Raw genomic sequence first — 18838 nt, 5'->3', positions numbered from 1 at the left:
AGGCAGCCACAATGGACAACAGAAATGTACTGGAGGTATGAAGCCCCACACAAAATAATGCGTATTACTGCCAGTGGGGTTTCACTGGGCTGGAATTAGGGCCAAAGCCCCAACTCTTTCCTTTCCGTACCTGCAGGGTACCAAGGCCACGCACTGCCCCACGTGGGCCTGTCCCTGATTGGCGCCTGGTGCCCTGATGTCACCTGCTGGCAGGGTATATCTGTGGGAGGCAGGACGCCTCGGGACTTTTTTCTACCCAGGCTGCAGGACAGGAGTTGAATGGTTTGCAAGAGGAGCCTTTAGGACTGTGAGTATTTTCAAGGAGCTCCATGCAGTGAAGCGGGGGAGGGGGGAGGGGGGGAAGAGGTATGTGCAAAAGAAGCTGGTGTCTTTTCCTAGCTTGGATTTTCATGCTTGGAAAACATGAGTGCACCCAGTAGCTGAGAGAGGTAGTTGTGTTTCTGCACAGTTGCTGCTGTTTCCTCCTACCGTTAGGATTGGCTGCTGGGGCATCAAGGCACATGCTGCAGCACTGGTGTGTCCCAGGCTCCGCCATCCCCCAGGACCACCCTATTTTTGGGGCTGAGCAGTCCTCGGTGGGGGTTTGTTGGCAGTGCCTGGCTGTGGGCTCACTCCTGGAGTTCCCAGGGATGATCAGGGCATAGGGCACATCAGTGGGAAGCTTGTACTAAGCAGCACTGCATCTCCCATGTGAATGAATCCCTCCTTTGATGTCACCCCCTAACTGAGATAGTCTTTCCAGTAATCGCCATCTGGTAAGCTGTTGTGGGAATACAGTTCAACTTGATGGGTGTTCCTGTCTTCTGGAGTGCATCTTTCATTTAAGAAGAGTTGTGAGATCTTGTCTAGAGCACTGCATCAGAAAGGGCTGAACCTGCATTTGCTGTTTCCATGTCTATGATTAGCCAACTCAAGAGACTAAGACTGCCTCCAAGACTCCCCACAGGCATCTTATATTGGATTCAGTATGCCCCGATGAAAGCCGGCCTGCAAGGAAAATGCCTGTGGCTCTCATGAGGTCAAGAAATAATTATCCAAAGGATTGAAAAATTGAGGGTGTTTCCTCCTGGATTCTGTGTATTCCCAGTGCATCACTGCATGGAGGGCTCTGTGTCTGACACCCTTGCAGCACCATGAAGACACTAGGCACGTGGTGGATTCCGTACTTGAAGTTATCTGATAAATAAAGAAGAGACTCTGTTCTGAATCTGTCTGAAGAAAGTCAAGTGAGGCATCTGCATTATCTGCCAGGGAAATTTTCCATAGCAAATCAGAGATTAAGGGGCAGGAGGAGGCAGATTAAAGAGTCAGCACTTGACAGTAGTATTCAAGCCTCTTTAGGTTCAAAGAGAACTAAAAGAAGGATGATTAACCTGGCCAGCTACCCAGAGGTGGGATATCTGACGCAATTGAGATAAGCACATTAATGAGCATTAGGTATAATTAGCAGTTGGACGCAAGCAAGGCTCTTACCCCAAGGATTAAGCCCTGAACTGAACAGAAATGCTGTCAGGGGCAATTAGTAACTCCTTGTCAGAGGAGGGGGCAGAGGAAGTGTGTGGAAGAACACCTTGTTCCCCAGCAGCCTGCACGTCCACAGCTGCTCTTGCCCACGAGTTGCATCCCAGTGCTGGCAGCAGCTGAGGAGCTCCAACAGCCTAGGAAGCCCTGGGGCTGCATAACACCTATAGGAGCCAGAGGAGACTCATCTGCACCCAGCATTGATCAACTATCTGCCTGGTGTGGGACCAGGGACCAGCCAAGTAATAAGGTACAGGGAGGTTGGGAAACACCGCTGGGAATATGCCATCCCAAGGCAGGGGCAGCTGATAATGAGGAGTGGGAACTGGGACAGGATGGGCTCCAGCATGAACCAAGGCACCTCTGCCTGTGGGTGATGGCAAGCAAGTCCCACCAGCTCCATAGTGGGAGGGAAGCTAGATTTCTTCTGCCAGGTGGAGGCTGTTTGTGACATTAAGGCTGCTTCCTGCCTCTGCCCTTTCTTTTGGTGATGTGTGGGAATAATGGGTAGAGGGATACTGGTAAGGAAGGTGATAGAATTGTCCCTTTCCGTTATTTTGAATGCTGTTTCTTGAATTCATGCATGTAAGAGACAGGATGAAGTGTGATTTCGAGAGATCTTTTTCTATCCCAAATCTCACGTATAGAAGTAGCTGGTATGTGGACACAGCTACTTTGGATTGGGACCAAGTAAATTCCAAGGACTGTATCTTCTCATTGATATTTCTCAATGGAATGAAAGTACAGACTCAAAGAACTATGGGGAGTTGCCTTCAATGACCATTTTGTGATTAAGGTACCATGCTGGCAGACAGCAGTTGGCAACTTGAGTTGGGAACTAAGTCTGAGCTCAGTTGCCTCTTACAAATTTTGGCTGTCAGGACAAAGGGTTGGAAATCTGTTAGCCAGTTTGTTTCTCTGGTTGTACTTTTGGGAGCAGCCCTTGTAGTGGGTGCCAAGCATACAGAAGCTCCAATCACTGCACCTCCTGTCCCTTTCTGCAAGAGATGAAGGTGACAGCATGTGCCTGTCCAGCCCCAACGCTGTGAGGATAGAGCCGTAAATACTGGGCAATTGCTCAAGTTCTTCAGAGAACAGCCGAACCAGCAACTTCTCTGAATTGAGCTGGTCCTTGTGTTTGTGGGCACAGTGTGCTTGGGAAGCGCTGTGTTACAGGCAAAGGAATAGCATCTGTGCATCCTTCAGCTGCAGACACAACCATCTGCTGCTCCATTTGGGGCTGCTGGAACCTTTCCAGCCTCCTGCACGGGATGTTACAGCTGAGACAAGAGCCTGGGCACAAGTAACAGGAGAACTAGCATGCCTCTAGGTGTTTTCATGAGGATCCATTCTACTGCTATCACAGATGGAAGGATGTCAGGGGAGAAGTATTCCCAGACTGCCACAGATACAGAAGCATGGCTCTTCATCTTGCACTGGTCTGCCATTGACACAGAAGGATTGTTTGGATGCTGTTTCTCCTTCCGTCTCAGGCTTTGCTTTCAGCACTCTGGCTATTTCAGGCACTGACAAAGATGCAGACTATTCTCTAAACTAAGAAAAAAAAGAACACTCATTTTTGATGGCATTTATAGTTCTGAGATTAGAAGTCTGGAGTGTCACTGCAGGTGATATTGGGGATTAGGCCCGAGCATTATGATGACATAATAGGATTACCTTTTAGTACCAAAATCCTGAAGTTAATTCCATCAGCTATTCCATCAGCCTGCCTGCACAGGGACAGAAACTTGGAGACAGGAGTTATATAATGGTCATGGGGAAGAATGTGACTCCAGGGAGGAGAGAAAAAACTGGCAATTATTTTTGTCCATAAATGGATGTGGTCAAACTGCTCTAGCACACTAATTAGCACAGAATTTGATCAAGCTGAGGGTTCTCCCTTGGGCACTGGAGAGAGTTCCTGCTGTTCTCTCTGGGTTTTCCATGCAGCAGCTCTCAGGCAGGAAAGGTTTTTCCCACACCAGAACTGCTGCCTGACAATTCTATAGCCCCTGAGAAGTGGAACTTGGCTTATGTGCAACATTTTGTCATGAAGTCAATATATGTAATATAGTGCTTCAAAACATCAAAACGGACAACAGATACTATGGAAAATTACAGGCTTTTATCTCCTCAATCCTCAGAAATTAGCATCTGTCTAAACCACAGTTTGCAATGCTTTGCATTGGCCTTCACCATTTTTCAGAAATTCTGTGCTATTTCTCATAAGGTTGGCATTGGTAAACTTGAAGCCTTAAGTGCAGCTGCACTCAGACTAAAGGCCCATCTAGCTCAGCATCCCATCTTCACCAGTGTGCGGAAGGCAATGCGTAGGCACAGACACAAGAACAAGTGTTGTATATCATGATGATTCCAAATAACAAGATAAGTCTCTAAGCCATAAGTCCATAAGCATGCCTTTATGGCTCCTAGTAGTCATATTTAGAACTAGCAAGTAAAAACTCTGGCTCTACTCTTGTGAATGCAAACTGGAAGACAATAGTGGCTAAACCTGCCTATCCTGCCCAAACCATGGGGCAAACTGCAGCAGAAACCTGTCTCCAATAATCCAGCCATGTCTGAGCAGAAAAAGTGTAATTCTCTTCGATTCCACAGGTCATTGGGATTATTAAGTTACTTTTCATTCCCATCAGGAATGTCCACAGTTTGTTATCTTAATTCTAGCATTCACAATGAAAGGCAATGCTTAAACTGCTTGCTTTGTATGCATAACAGTCTTTCTTTATGTTTTGTATCCTCATGTTTAATCCTGTCACAATTCTACTTCCCACAATTATCCTGTCACAAGACTATTGGTACCTAGATATGATAAGCAAAGTGTTGTGTCAGTCCTTGCCACTCTCTTGCAGATAGAGGGATCTGAGTGAGGCATACTTCTGGCAGTAGCTGAACGATGAGCGAGAACCCCACCACCAACCTTACCACTGGAGATGCTCCCACTGGTCCCACCACACCACGGAAGGGCCCTCCCAAGTTCAAGCAGAGACAGACAAGGCAGTTCAAGAGCAAGCCTCCTAAAAAAGGAGTAAAAGGGTAAGGGTATTTTGGAAAGAAAAGAAACTATTCTAGTTGGGTTGCTCCTCACTGTTGAGCTGTGCTCCTGTGATAACACCTTCCACCAGGAAAGGAACCAGGAGGCTTCTCCTGCCCCATAGTGTCATCAGCTCTCTTGTCCTGGTGCTGGCCCACCTGAGCCTAGAGCTGCTGCTCATCATCTGCTGCCCACACTTCCTCTTCCCTGTCTGGGGCTGTGGGGCTTCTCCCCTTGGTATTGCTGTCCCAAACTCACCCTTCACCTGCTCTTTTCTCTCCTAGGTTTGGAGATGACATCCCAGGCATGGAGGGGTTGGGCACAGGTAGGCACTGCAGAATGTTGCTGTTGTGCCCCTCTTTAACATAAATGCAGTCACTTTTCAGCACAGTAGAGGTCTGTCTGGGGTGGCCTCTGTCTGTCTGGCCTCTCTGCAGCTCTCAGGGTCACTGGAGGAGGTCAGTGCTCCTTCTGCAAGCTGCCATGGCCATGCTCATGCTTACATACACAGGGCAGAAAGGCTGTTTAGTCATGCTTCATTTTTTGGATACTTTCACTTGGCTGCAAGTGGGCTTGTTTGTCTTTGTTTTCTGCTAATACTCTGACTAAGAATTTCAGCAGCATGAGGTTCTCAAATAAATGCCAAGTGTTAAGCTATTAATAGCAGAAAACACAGTAACTAAATCTCAGTTAGAGAAGTATTTGTGCTATCACCAAAATCCTAATTTTAAGAATGTCATGAACTCATTTTGGACTGAAAAATACACACTGAATGACCTATAATTAGTCAAATAACAGCTGCACCTATCAATGAGTTACAGGTCCTGAACGTGTTACACTAAATCATTCAGCATCTGATTTAAGACTGCACATCTTCAAGGATGCCACAGTTTGGTTACAGACAGTTTATAAGAACAGGAGAAACCCCATAACCAGAATGAATTTTCACACCAGTCTCATCACTGAAGCAACCATAGTCATGTTCACAGAGAAAGATGGCATAGGAGAAAATACAGTGATCTGGTTCAGACTGGTAGGGTAGTACCACATTTAAAGAGCTCATTGATTCATTTAATTTTCAAATGGAGTCTCACTTTTCCTTTTTGTCCCACATTTTAATGTTTTCTCAGTAAATCAGCCTTTCTGTTCATACAGTAGAAATCCAAGAAGTGCTGCTCCAGAATCCATTTATCATTCTCTCTCTTTTGCAGATATCACGGTGATTTGCCCATGGGAAGCTTTCAGCCATCTGGAACTGCATGAGCTGGCCCAGTTTGGGATCATCTAAGGTTCCAGCATCTCTACTGGTGTCACCTGGTGACTCTACAGATCCCAGCTTGGTCTTCATCACCTTTGACACTGATTTCTGGCCCTTATATCCACTTGCTCATGAGCAGGGTTTTGTAAGAGCTAGTTATGAGAAAGTCCTTTGCAAATTAATTTGGCAAAGAAGTTATTCAGGACCCTGAACAGATTGTATGCTCCATGTGAAGAAACTACTGAAAATGTCTTAATGCCTCCCTGCACCATACCCTGTCTTCTCCCACTGTTGTAGATCTTCACGTGTGCGGAAAAAATAGGAGGCCTCATTTAAGCTTTTCTCCTGGTTAGCTGAGATAGTGTGTGCATGGGTGTGCATGTATGCCCAGACCTAATTATATCAAACTCATTCTTTTTTCTTCCTTCCCTCTCTGACAGCTTTCTATATAGGATTTCCATGGGTATGTTCCCACGTTATCTGGGACACCAACTAGTTGCCAGGAGTGCATTTGTAGAGAACAAAATCAGAGTAACTAGTCCAGACATTGGGCTGCTTTTATGTGGGAGAGCCTTCCCCAGGGGTTTACCATCAGGAACCTGCTGCTAAGATGCACCTCACCAAGAAATGGGGAAAGGGCTTGGAAACGTTCTCTCTGCCCACCAGCTATGGGTCACAAGACTCTGGCTGTTGTAATCCTGTTAGATGAAAATGTGTGTGTCTGAGATCAAAAGCTAAATGAATTAATCCTGCTTTTCATTTCTTTTTGCTCCCGAGTGGCCGTGATGCCAAAGAAATGACCCTCCACATGACATTGTGTGTCCTTTCCTTAGACAGCAGGCCCCTGCATGACATTTGCACTGTCCCCATGCCCATGCATATTTACATGAGGAGTTTGTTTCCAAGGACACGCTGCTGATTACAAAGACAAAAAATCATTACCAATTGCCACTAGATAGTGTTGGTAGTTTCGTTTTGTCTAGCAGAAGATAGCATTGCATTAGGTAGCATGGGCAAGTCTGTCTCATTGCACTTAGCTGCAGGAAGGCTCTTCTACTCACCCTCTGCCAGCTCCAAGCCCCAGAGCCCATCTGGATGTTCCCCCGGGAGAGATAAGAGCGGAGCAGGTGGGAGGCAGGGGGAGGTTAGGATGTGGGTTTGCAGGCAAGCACAGAGCAAATCCACTTAACCTCATCAATTTGTGTCTCCTGGTCTCTGGCAGCCTCAGCATTGGTGAGCAGCGAGCAAAGGCACCCACATTCCCTTCTGCCCTGCGCTAAGGAAGGAGTTTCATTTTGGTCAGAGGCAAGGAGCAGGCATTGTTGTAGCTACGTGATATGCATAAGAGCAGACGGCATTTTTTATCATTGCCTTCAGCTTCACAAGCCTCAGTGCATACGAACCGCCTCCCCCTGGTTTGTCTTTCCTATGCTGAGAATGTTCATGAGCAGCAAGGAATGGCTGTGATGAGGAAAGCAAGTCCTGCCTAAAAGATCAATCCCCACACATAAAGCATTGCTATAAATCCACAGCTGTGCTATAGTTACCAGCTGCTGTCATGGCAGAAGTAAAAGCCAGCAGTTTTCATGTAAAATATAGCTCCAGCACCAGAAGCTAAAGGAAATTCTCACTGGCAGCCCAGAGTAGAGCTTTTATTATTCAGTGCTCCTGTCATTAGCAGCAGCAGCAGCAAAGCAGCGAGTGGCTCAGAACAGCAGTGCAATCACAGCACTGGAGTCATGTATCATTTAGCTAATTGCTGCACACAGCTATTTCTATGGGCAGAGGCAAGTCTGTCCTTTCTGCTCACTCCTCATTTCTCACACCTTTCATATCTTTTAAGGCTTTTCTTCTTTCCGTATGTGTTCTGAATGTAAGTGATATTTTATTTAGCTTTTCTAGCAGGAGACTGATTTCATTTTTCCTCAAGCATGTGCTAGCCCTCTCCTTTTGTGGTTAAATGTGAATGTTCCTATGTCAGTGCTCTTGTGCTTTTCCTCCCATTTCACTATCCTGTAGAATGTGATCTTTATTTCACTTTCTCACTCTGTGAAAAGACCCACTGGATCCAGGTTTGCATCCTGCAAGCTGGCTGCCTCTATTTCCATGGAGCTTTTCCTTTTTTAAGCAGGAGTACACCAAGAGGAGGACCTTCAAATTAGTTATTTTGCTCACTTGTCATCCCAGGCCTTGGGAAAGCAGTACAAAAATAGTGAGATTCTCAGTTAGAAAACACTGGGGTAAAAGCAAAGCTCTCCTTAGCCCAGAGACTGAAGTGTTTCAGCAAAGGGGAAGGTCTTCATGTAGTTCCATATCAGACTGCCATAACCCCTGCTCCCAGCAGAACCACACCTCCAATGGGAACACACATATACCCCTGTCCCATGCCTGACTGAGAAGCTTTGCCAGAAGATGCTTTGAGTCACCACAGTTTGTTAGTTATTTTTAAAATAATTTATATGATTAATAGAAATGACATTTGTTCCTTTATTTGTAAGGAGTTCAAAGAGGAGTTTTAAAACATTCTCATGGTTGTTTTGTCTGAGACTCAGAGTTTTTTCTAACAAGATGTAACTCCTGAAGCTGTAATTTCTCAAGTAGTAAGAGATGGCTGTGGTGCAAGAAAGCAAATATATTTAAATAGTTTCTAGAAGGACTTCGGTCTATATACATTGAAATATGTTATTCTTTGTTCTTTTACTATAAAAACATGTCAAAAGCAATAAAAAATAATAAAATACATTTTTAAAATCCTAAAAATTTAGTCTGACTTACTTTCAAAATATGTCCTGAGAAAGGCAGATGACTCAGCTTTTCATTCTAAAATCCTTTCCTTAGGAAAGCTCTGAGTGCCAGTCACCCCTCCTCATGAGAGAAAACTAGCTATTTATCTCCAAACAATAGGCAATAAAGTCTTAACTGTGATATCATCTAAGAAGCAATGCTCCTGAGTGATGATTGGTGCATTCTCCCAGGCGTGCTGTGCACCATTTCCTCAGGGCTGAAATCTTTTAGGCAGCTTTTTTTTTTCTTTCAGGACTGTGCAACTGGGTGTCAGCCTGCTTCCAACCCATAGTAATTTCCATAGCAATAACATAGTTCCTTCTCATTGCTATTACTGCAAAGGAGAGCTACACCACTCGTGTCCCTTTGCTTCTTGTTGTAGTTGAACTTTCTACAGTTCCATAGGAGTTTCAAGCTCCTGAGGGCTAAATTCCTGCTGGTACATGCTGGTTGGTCTCATTTCTTTTGTACCATCTCCAGAGGTTCTTTCTTGCAGCTCTTCACTGAGTGCCTAATTCAAAGTCTTTTGGCTTTGAGTGCTGTCTCTCCTGTGAAAGACAAATATTAGTTAGCCAGGCATCTTTTTTTCCTTTTTAATTGAATCCTTTCCTAACATGACTTTGAAAGACAATGAAAGTTCCTTTAACGTGGTTGCTGCTGTTCAACAGTACCAGCTTTAAAGTTGAGATTAGCTGATGCCTGGAAAATTCTGTATCACACCAACAGTGCCATCAGAGATGAGACCAATCTTCTCTGATCTGTTTCTGTCTCTGAAGAGTGAAATAGACCTAAATCTGAGAGAGAAGAAGTATGAACCTTGGGAAAAGAAAGAAGTGCGTGCCTTGCCTTTCCTTCCACAAATGATCTAAACCATCTCAGGAAACACAATAAAGAAAAAACATTCAGTGTGAGTTGGAGTTTACAGGAGATCTGGAGATGTCCATTGCAAGATTCCCATCCAACAAAAGTCTGAAAATCATCACCTCAGTACCAAGCCACTACTGCATTTTCCTGTGGTACTGATCAAAATGGTGTGGAAGATGCTAAAAAATGTATTCTGACAATATTCTTGAATGTTATGTGGGACGTTTTTCTAGGAGTCTTTTCTAGGAGATTCTAGGAGTCAGAAAAAGTAATGTAAAGAGTATCTTCTACCTTGAAGTCTCCAGTACCTGTTTTTTCACAGCTCTTTCCTTTAACCAGCATTCTATTTTCATGTGGTTTCTTTATCTGGAGTTTAGGACAACTGTGGCGGGATTGTTGGTCCTTGCTGACCCTGCTGGGTGAAACTGATGCTTTCACTCCAAAGACTTATTTCCTTCAGGCATTCATAAATGCATCCTTGCCTCGTCATTTTTCTGAGGGTCTCGCCCATTCCTGAGAATCTTGTTAAGAGTGTGACTCTAGCCAGGTGGGAAAGAAATGGAAAAAAAGATTCTGATACCCTGACAGATTTGGGCAGCGGTGAGCATAAGAAACATGCCAAGGAAGGAAAGGTTTCCTCAAGAGTGCAAGTGATAGTTACCAAGGTGGAGCCAGTCCACATCAGCTCCAATAACAGCCAACCACAGCCAGGTGCCCTGTGCTATCAGAAGACCTGTAAGAAGAACTAAGAAGAGCTCAAAAGCTTGTGTTCTGTTTCCCTTTACCTCTGGTGAGGACTGAACAGAAGGAGCAAAGGATGGAAATGCCAGGACTGTTAACACACCCTCCAATGTGAGCTGTTAGCAAGCATCTCTTGTAAGTGTGATCTAAGCAGGTTTACAGAGGGTGGGGGGACAAAGTAGGTTGTAGGCAGATGGGCTACAGTTCCTCAAGTACATGAAGACTTCTCTGTGACCTAAGGCACAAAATAATATTTTCACAAACCCCCACATTAGTTTCTCTAGGCAAGAGAGAAAGCAAGCTCTTTCTGTTCATCTCACAAGTGAGTTGGACACTAGTCAGCTCAAACCTGTAGCAGACAGCCACCTCACCATCCAGGCAGCTGTTGGTACAGGCAAGCTTGCATCTGTCTGCACCAAGGGGGCTGGCTGCAGCTCTGAGAGTAAAGGAAGAAAAATAACACCAAGCCAACAACATGAGAAACAATAATAGTGTTAGGTTTGGCTTTGGTGATTGCAGTTTTACCTGAAATCCTCACTGAAATAAAAATCTTTCCAGGGTAGGCACTTTGTAAATGCATCACTGGAAACTAATGGGTTAGTACTAAGCCTGATCTCTAAGCCAGCATAGTATTTCAGCCAACAAATACTGAATTTCAATAGCAAGGGGGGACTGTGGAGATGCAGGAAAACAGTCTTGGGAAAGCCAGTATGCAGCCAGGTCACTCATAAACAGTCAGGATGGGGATCACACAGATGAAAGCACTGGGGAGCAGTCCATTCAAACACACAACTTAAGCTGGCAGAAGATCAGGTAAGCACCAGTCCCAAAACGAGAGCAAGGGGAAAGCAAGGGGCAATGAAATTGGAACCAAATATGGTCAGCAAACAAAGCAATTCTGAACTAAGACTGCTTATACAGAAATAGCACCACAAGGAGCTATATTATGAAAAATCTGAGAGAAACTTAACACTGTTACATCCCCATCCAGAAGGCTGCAATCAGATCCAGGCATTTTGAGGGCAGAGCCTAATAAACTTTTAAGCATTTCAAGCAAACATAGAAGGGGGAGGGAGAGGAAAGAAACATACAGATAGAAAGATGAGGAAATGCAGTTTTAAGACTGTATAGGCAGCAAGAAATCTGATCCAGTCGCTGAAACAGCCCAGTGGAGTTGTGATTCCCACCTGGAGGTAGATAACAAAAGAAGACAAATATCACCTGGATGATAAAAGACAAAATCTACCTGACCATAACAAGACAGCAAAATTTTAAGTAGATGTTATCAAGTCTTAACAAATCTCTTCCTTGGGAAACCTAGTGTCTTGTCCCATGGGAGTGGGAAGGCTTTGTTACTTAGGACATTTGCAGTGGGACTGTAGAAAGAATCCAAGAATCCCCTGCAGAGAACATCTGGTATGGATTGGAAGTAACTCTGGCAGGAGACAGGGCAGTCTCTCTGGCCATCATCACTGCAGTTTTCTTGCATGCAATACAGTAGTGTTGTATAGAGTGAATAAGTTTGCTTTTTCATGTGAAATGGAATTATAGAACCATCTAGATTAAAAAAGACCTGTAAGATCAAATCCAACCATTAAACTGACCTACTAAGTTCCATTACCACATCATATCTCTCAGTGCCATCTCTATACATCTCTTCAATACCTCCACAGATGGGGACTCCACCATTTCCCTGAACATCCCATTCCAATATTTTACCACCGTCTCTGTGAAGAATTTTTTCCTAACATCAAATTTAGACTTCCTCCGGTACAAGTCGAGACTATTTCCTTGCATCCTATCACTTGTCACCCGAGAAACGAGATTGGTATTCTCTTTGCTGCAACCTCCTCAGGTGCTTGTAGAGAACCATGAGGTTTCCCCTTAGCCTCCTCTTCTCCAGACTAAACAACACCATAGGTCCTCATAACTCTTGTTTTCTAGTCCCTTCATCAGCTTTATTGCTCTTCTCTGCACCCACCTGAGCAACATAATATCCTTGTAGTGAGGGGCTCCAAACCCAAAACAATACTTGAGATGAAGCCTCACAAGCAAACACTCACTTCCCCAGACCTGCTGGCCTCGTTATTTCTGATACAGGCCAGGCTGTATTGGCCTTTCTGGTCACCTGGGCTTACTGCTGGTTCATGTTCAGCATCCCTAGTCCTTTTTGTAGGCAACTTTCCAGCCATTCTTCAGCCACTTTTCCAGCCACACACTTTGACCAAATGTATTTTGTCATTACAATATCAAAATTAAATACATAGTTAGCTCTGTTTAGCAGCCATCTGTAAGCTTCTGATAACAAGACATAAATAGACCAGTAAAGAAATGGAAAGACACAAATATGATCAAAGAGAAATGCTTGAGGTGAGCTCGCAGCCCCACTCCCCGCTGTCAGAATTTATTATTTCAGTGAGCCTCCTCCAAAAGAAAAAAAATGAATGCTGCTGTTAGCTCAGATGCACACCAGTGCTAGCCCCAAGTGAGCCCTCGGCCTGCAGCAAGCAGCTGCCTTTGGCAAGGTTTCATCAAGCCACGGCATGCAGCCTTGCCCTCATACATCAGCTGCTGGCACTGTGCTCACTGCTCCCTCTCTACATCTCCCTCTCTTCCCCCTCTTTCCTCTGATGTCTGCCCACTTCTTCCCTGCGGTGCTGAGGTCCTTTGCTGATATCTTAGTGGCTAAGGAAGAAAAGTTCATTGGAAAAAAAAAATATCCAACGCTTAAAGGAAGAAGCACTGAGATGAATGAGACATTTTCATTGCACCAGTCAGCAAGAATCACTGCTTGGAGTAAAGCTGTGAGGTTTCAGTTCCACATCCTACCTTTAGTGCTAGATTTCTCATTTTAGGAAGATAAAAGATGCTCCTCATTGTGTGTAATGCTATGATGAGTAATTTTCTTTTCCATGGCTCCACTCCGGGGTCTTTTCCTGAAAGGCAGAATGAAGCTTTGCAGCTTTATCTCAGCCATGTAACCTCTTTGCATACATGATAATGCCTAATCCCATTTTTAATCTTAATAAGCTCTTTAGTTCAATAATATCCTACGGCACTAAGACATATAAGTTAATTCCTTGACTTAACACCAAAGTCTCTTGGGAGTTTTACCGCTTACTTCAATGGCCTTTGGGTCAGGTCAGGCTTCAAAAAAAACCAATCCAGCTCACTGCAAACTACTGAATTACCTGACTGGAAAAGTGCTGCAGTGTTATATCCTTCTCACTTGTAGCTTCTCTGTATCTCTGTATATAAAATTTGCATTCACAAGAATTTCAAGCAGTGTTTAGCCTGAATAATAATGCCAAGATGCTTTGACAAACTAGGCAGGAAGGAATGACTTCCTTCCCTCACTACCCTGGCCCTGGGCTGATCTGGTGATTCAAGATGAGAAGTTTGGAGCCTTCAGATATCTACTCCCAGAAGAACTTCATCTCTCAATCTAAATTAGTCAATTAAAAAACAGATTCCCAAGTTTATACAGACAAAAATTATGGAGATAAATTTAATATGAACTAAATTGCAAACAGGAGGAAATTGCTGCTAGTTATAATAATTTAATTACAGAGTACATTTTAAATCACTTCTTTTGATGGACTGAGAAAAGTCATACTGTGGGGACTGCCTGCAGTCTCTTTAAGCCCCAAATGAAGTTCCCATGTGGCTGCAGCACTACAAACATTCTGTTTTGCCATCAACCCGGGACTGTGGCTGGGAGCTACACTGTGGTACAAAAACTATTCAGTGTCCTTCATGTGTCTTCACTTTGGTGCTAAGAAAAGCAAGAAAAGAAACCTGTCTCCACAGCCCCTTCATTCCCTTGAGCTTTGTGATGAGCCACTGAATGTACACACAGAGAGTAAATTAGCTCAGAGCTCAGACACATACCCAAAGTGTGGAGGTCACAAGAGCTTTAGAAGCTACTGCTCATCAACTGGGTTACAGTTTTTACTGTAACCTCTTTGGCTGTTCCAATTGTCCATTAAAGAACAGCTCACGATGTCTTACGCTTGTGTGCATCTTTTCTGCTTGCAGCAAGCTCAGAGCACACGCACAACACATCGCTGCAGCTCAGCTGCTGAGTAGTCCTCAGTAACTTGAAATGGCTTCATTACTTTCTTTCATGGATCCATAATCCACTTGGTATACTAAAGAGATGGTTAAAAGATCAGGCCTGACAATGTCTTCATGGGAACAAGTTTCTAATAGGAGTTCTTCAAAGCAGTGGAAGTAAAATCAGACGCAGTGGCTGGAAATTGAGATAAGAATAACATCACTTATTTCTGACAGAGGAAATAATGAACTCAGAAAAAACTTTCCTTATGCGATCTGTGCCCCGTAAGTCTTCAAACCAGGAGTGTATAACAGGGTGGAGGATAGACATGCTGTGGCTAACATCTGTGGCCCAGGCACTTTAGAGCTCTTGTGCAGGATCACTGGAGCAGTTTTTAAGTCAGAGCTATACAGGATGTCACTAGGATGATCCTAGATGGTTCTGACAATATGTCTGCCATCCTCACCCATTAGTGCACAGGCAGGAGTCCATGAGAAAGGGCTCTGTTTAAATGATAATAATAATAAATAAATGCCTTTATACCTCCTACACATGCACACCAAAAGTCTTCCCAAAAAAGGAGATTATTGTGTACGTTATATCAATGTCACTGTCTGACAGGCCCTGCTAAGTTTCTAGCTCATTGCTATGAGACAGTCAAAACAATGGGGCTCGGGGCTTTGTATGAAAAGAGTTGCAAAGGTCTTAGCCTCCATGAGGTAATGAGCAAGACAGAACACTTCGCAGAAGACAAGATAGTTTGTTGCTTTAACATTTTAGCCAGTTATGGCAAACTAGATGACCACTTTCATGTAACACATCACGTTACCCAAAGCAAGGGTATGGTGGAGAGTTACTGCCTCCGAGAAGCTGGTAAGGCACACCTGGGAGAAACACTGAGCACATGAGGCTCACGTGATAAGAGAGTGCAGCAGGCATGGGCCATACTTGTGACAGCACAATCAGAGGGAGAGGTGTTAATAATTCATTAGTAGCAAATCAGGTTTAACCAACAAAAAGAGCCACATCCAGCGACAGAAGTGAGCCTTTTGGATTTGCTGTCAGTACCAGTAATTGCAGCCTGAGACTGACCCAGCATGGCTTTTGCTCTAGTGCTGGGGGTTGTGAGGCTGCAAGAATGTGAGTGGGAATTTTCACCAGTTCTAGCTCCCCATCCATTGTATAGAACATAATTATTTAAGCTTATTTTGGATGATGATGACAGTGGCTGTCAAACATGTCCTCCACTCCTGGGGCTCCCATGTGCTTGTACTGGTTCTGTCCATTGGTCATCCATAGGTCACTGTGCACTGCTCCCCTGCCCACGTAACATGCTGGGCACTCATCTCCTGGCCATGACAAATTGAAGGGGAATGTCTTAAACACAGAGATGTCCTTACTGAGGATGCAGCCTTGTATGGCTAGACTGCAGTATCTGTGGCGTATTGTCAGAACTAGAGTTATAAATATAGAAAATAAGTGTGACTTTGGTATGTTTTCCCACTTAAATTTTATTGGACTTTCCATATCCACAAATACGAGGTTCTTTTACGATAATGGTACTCTTTAAGAGATTGTAAATACAGAGCCCTAAAAACTCCAGTGGAACCTCACCAGCCCATGCTTGTTTCTATCTCTGGTGCAACTTTTTTCTGAGTGAGACTGTACCAAGGGAAGACCCTCCACAGCTTCACACAGCCTTTTGCCATCTGCCTGCCTGGCTGGAAGTGGGGAAAAGAGAGTCACAGTGGTTCCTGTGGACCAAAATGGACTGCCATCATGACCCCATGCCATCATGACCCCATGCCATCATGGTAGTGGCTGTGCCCCATGCCAGGTGTGCAACCGTCACTCAGCAACAACCAAATATTGGTGTGCTTTAATACTGCCTGGGCTGAAACCAGGGCTTGGGGCACAGTGCAATGCCAGCTGAAATGATGACAAATAACTTCACGCATTTTGATACATTGGCTAAAAACAGTCCTGTGAATAGCAAAAAATATGCAGCTGTACATTCCATTTTGATAAGGGAATTTCAGAGTAGGTTTCAAGATTGCAAAAAAAAAAAGATTTTTTTGTATATTTGCAGCTTCATTTTCAGTCAATATAATAAAATACATTATCTGCAAATTTTCAAACATATGAAATGTACATATGTATGAATGTACAGAGTTGCAATCAGATATTCAACTCAAAAATCTGATCATGTCTCTCTATTAGACTGTTATAAGCCCTATCTTAGCAGAGAGAAATATCCCTCTCTTCACAATCGCACCTTATTCATGTCATCACTTTTTGGCAGTATGTGAACAACAGTTTTCAAGGATGAAGCACAGGAAAGATAAAATGTCATGAAAAATCACTGATGAACACTTTGAGAACTCACTAAGAATTGCAGCTACTTCCATCAAACCAGACTGATGAGTTAGCTTCACAAAAACAAGGTCAAATATACCACTAGTTTTATGGTTTTGTTATTTATATGCATTAACTATATTATATATTTTACGAGGGCTGCTCTGAAAGTAATGCCTCCTATTTCGTTATGATGGTCCACAACATCAGTGGTGGATGTTGGTGGTATGGCAATAGAGGCTGAACCTTCCCACCAATATCGCATTACATTCTGGTGCCATGTGACAGATGGCAGCAGAGGGGCAGTCTGACAAAATGGCATCTGACATGGAAGTGCAGATGAAGCAAAGGTGTGTCACTGAATTCCTCCATGCAGAAAAGATGGCACCAACTGGCATTCATCGGTGCTTGCCAAGCAGTTATGGAGACCCAACAGTGGATGTGAGCACAGTGAGGCAGTGGATGGTGTGTTTCAGCAGAGGTGACAGTAAGAGTGGGTCACCTCTGCTGGTGCAGATGTTTGCTAGTGTGGAATGCAGGCTCCTGTTCATTGCTGATGAAAACACATATCTAATGGTGATGACTTTGTTGAAAAATAGTGATTTGTAGTTGGGAATTTGCTCTATCACATAGTGTTACTGTGTTCACTGCATCTGTTGTAGTTTCCAAGGAAACAAATAAGAGGCAGTATTTTTGGACAGATCAACATATAAGTGGCCCAAGACAAATTCCTCTTCACTCGGCGTGGCCCAGGCAAGCCAAAAGGTTGGACACCCATGGGTTTGGTGATACCCAACATCTGGATGTGGAGTTAGACAGTCCAGTTACCTCCTGCAACCCAACACAACGTGTGCGAGGGGAGCAACATCACAGTGTCTGAGGACAGGAGGTGCCTGGGGCTGGGACACTCATCCATAATTACATGTGTATATCTCAGGATAAACTACCACTGAGTAGAAGCCGTGACTTCTACTATAGCAAACACCAGCTGCTGGTACAGACTAAGTTGAGTAAGACCAGTCTTCTTATAGAACAGATTCCATCTTGTGACAGCTGTCTCATAAATAAGAATTTGCTCTTACTAAAACCAAAGATGGGGGGCTTTGAGGGAAATGTATCGTATATTTAGCACTATCAGGTATTGTCAGAGCTCTTCATAGCTATAAAAAAACAGCTGTTTGGTCCTCTTTAGGTCAGTGGAAGTCATAGTTATGACTCTGAATTACAGAAGCGCAGAGATACAAATAGCTTATTTTTATTTATTTTGCTTTCTGACATCTATAAATATAAGCATCTTCAAGACTTTGCCAAAAGTTAAAAATACAATTGAAGAAGAAAGAGTCAGCCACAGACTGTTCCTAACACCAAATCAAAATAAAACTACCCACAGCACAGTAAATCTAACCAGTATTCGCTCCCCTACAAACTTACCTCACCTCACCTCGCTTTGCCTTCCTAAGGCAAGTTTCAAATGCAAAAATAAATGAATAATTCATTATCATACACTAAATATCACTTAGGCCTTTTGTTCTGTACCATGTTCTTTTTGCCATGCATCCCCAAATGTTCTGACCTACAAACACGCATTCTGCCTCAAATAAGCTGTAACCGCATTCGTGGATGTATCCCCTTGGTCTTTCTGTTGAAAGAGATGCTGTGTCCCAGGGATCTGCAAGGCACCGTGAAAAAGAGAATTATTAAGTGATTTTCAGCCTGTGGTCTATAGCCCCCAGGGACTCCGTGAACTATTTCTAAATAGTTCTGAATCATGAAAAACAACCAAGGCAAGCAAGATGTTTGTCATTACGCTTTAACATGATGGGAGGGAACTTATACTCCATTAGAAAAATTCTGGAAGCTTACTGGAGAAAAGTAAAAGACACAGTCCAAGGTTGGAGGTGGTCTAGGAAAGCCCACAAGGCCACCTAAAGAGCAAGAACCTGCTTTGTATATTCCTGCTTTCTGGACAAGTGCCTCAGCTGCCTGAAGCAAGAAGCTATGGTGAATTTATATAGCTTGTTGTCAGCATTTTGCCTTTCATACTTCCTCAGCATCCAAGCCAGATAGCTTAAAGCTAGTGCAGCAGTTTCATCTCCCTTCTAGTCCTACTTTATCTGAACTGTCATTTCTCTGAAACAAGAGGCTTTGTTTTCATATTAAAAAGTAGGAACATCATTGAACTTTT

At 43.8% G+C, this 18838-nt stretch overlaps 1 protein-coding gene across 2 annotated transcripts; it reads left to right on the top strand.

Moving 5' to 3' along the window:
- The first annotated feature begins 203 nt into the window (after positions 1-203).
- On the top strand, positions 204-8615 carry PDE6H (phosphodiesterase 6H). 2 transcript variants are annotated; one of them, XM_003202180.3, is made up of 4 exons: positions 204-307; positions 4413-4596; positions 4879-4919; positions 5806-8614. In XM_003202180.3, exons 2-4 carry the CDS (start codon positions 4457-4459, stop codon positions 5880-5882), a joined length of 258 nt encoding a protein of 85 aa, XP_003202228.1. In that variant the 5' UTR covers positions 204-307; positions 4413-4456; the 3' UTR covers positions 5883-8614. The 2 variants fall into 2 exon arrangements, with proteins under 2 accessions (XP_003202228.1, XP_019469701.1); XM_019614156.1 differs by lacking the exon at positions 204-307 and adding an exon at positions 1603-1792 and having other exon boundaries at positions 5806-8615.
- Positions 8616-18838: the final 10223 nt, after the last annotated feature.

The sequence above is a fragment of the Meleagris gallopavo genome, chromosome 1 (assembly GCF_000146605.3).
Source record: "Meleagris gallopavo isolate NT-WF06-2002-E0010 breed Aviagen turkey brand Nicholas breeding stock chromosome 1, Turkey_5.1, whole genome shotgun sequence".
Taxonomy (NCBI): Eukaryota; Metazoa; Chordata; class Aves; order Galliformes; family Phasianidae; genus Meleagris; species Meleagris gallopavo.
Note: the sequence above shows the minus strand (reverse complement) of the source record. Positions and strands in the feature narration are given on the sequence as shown.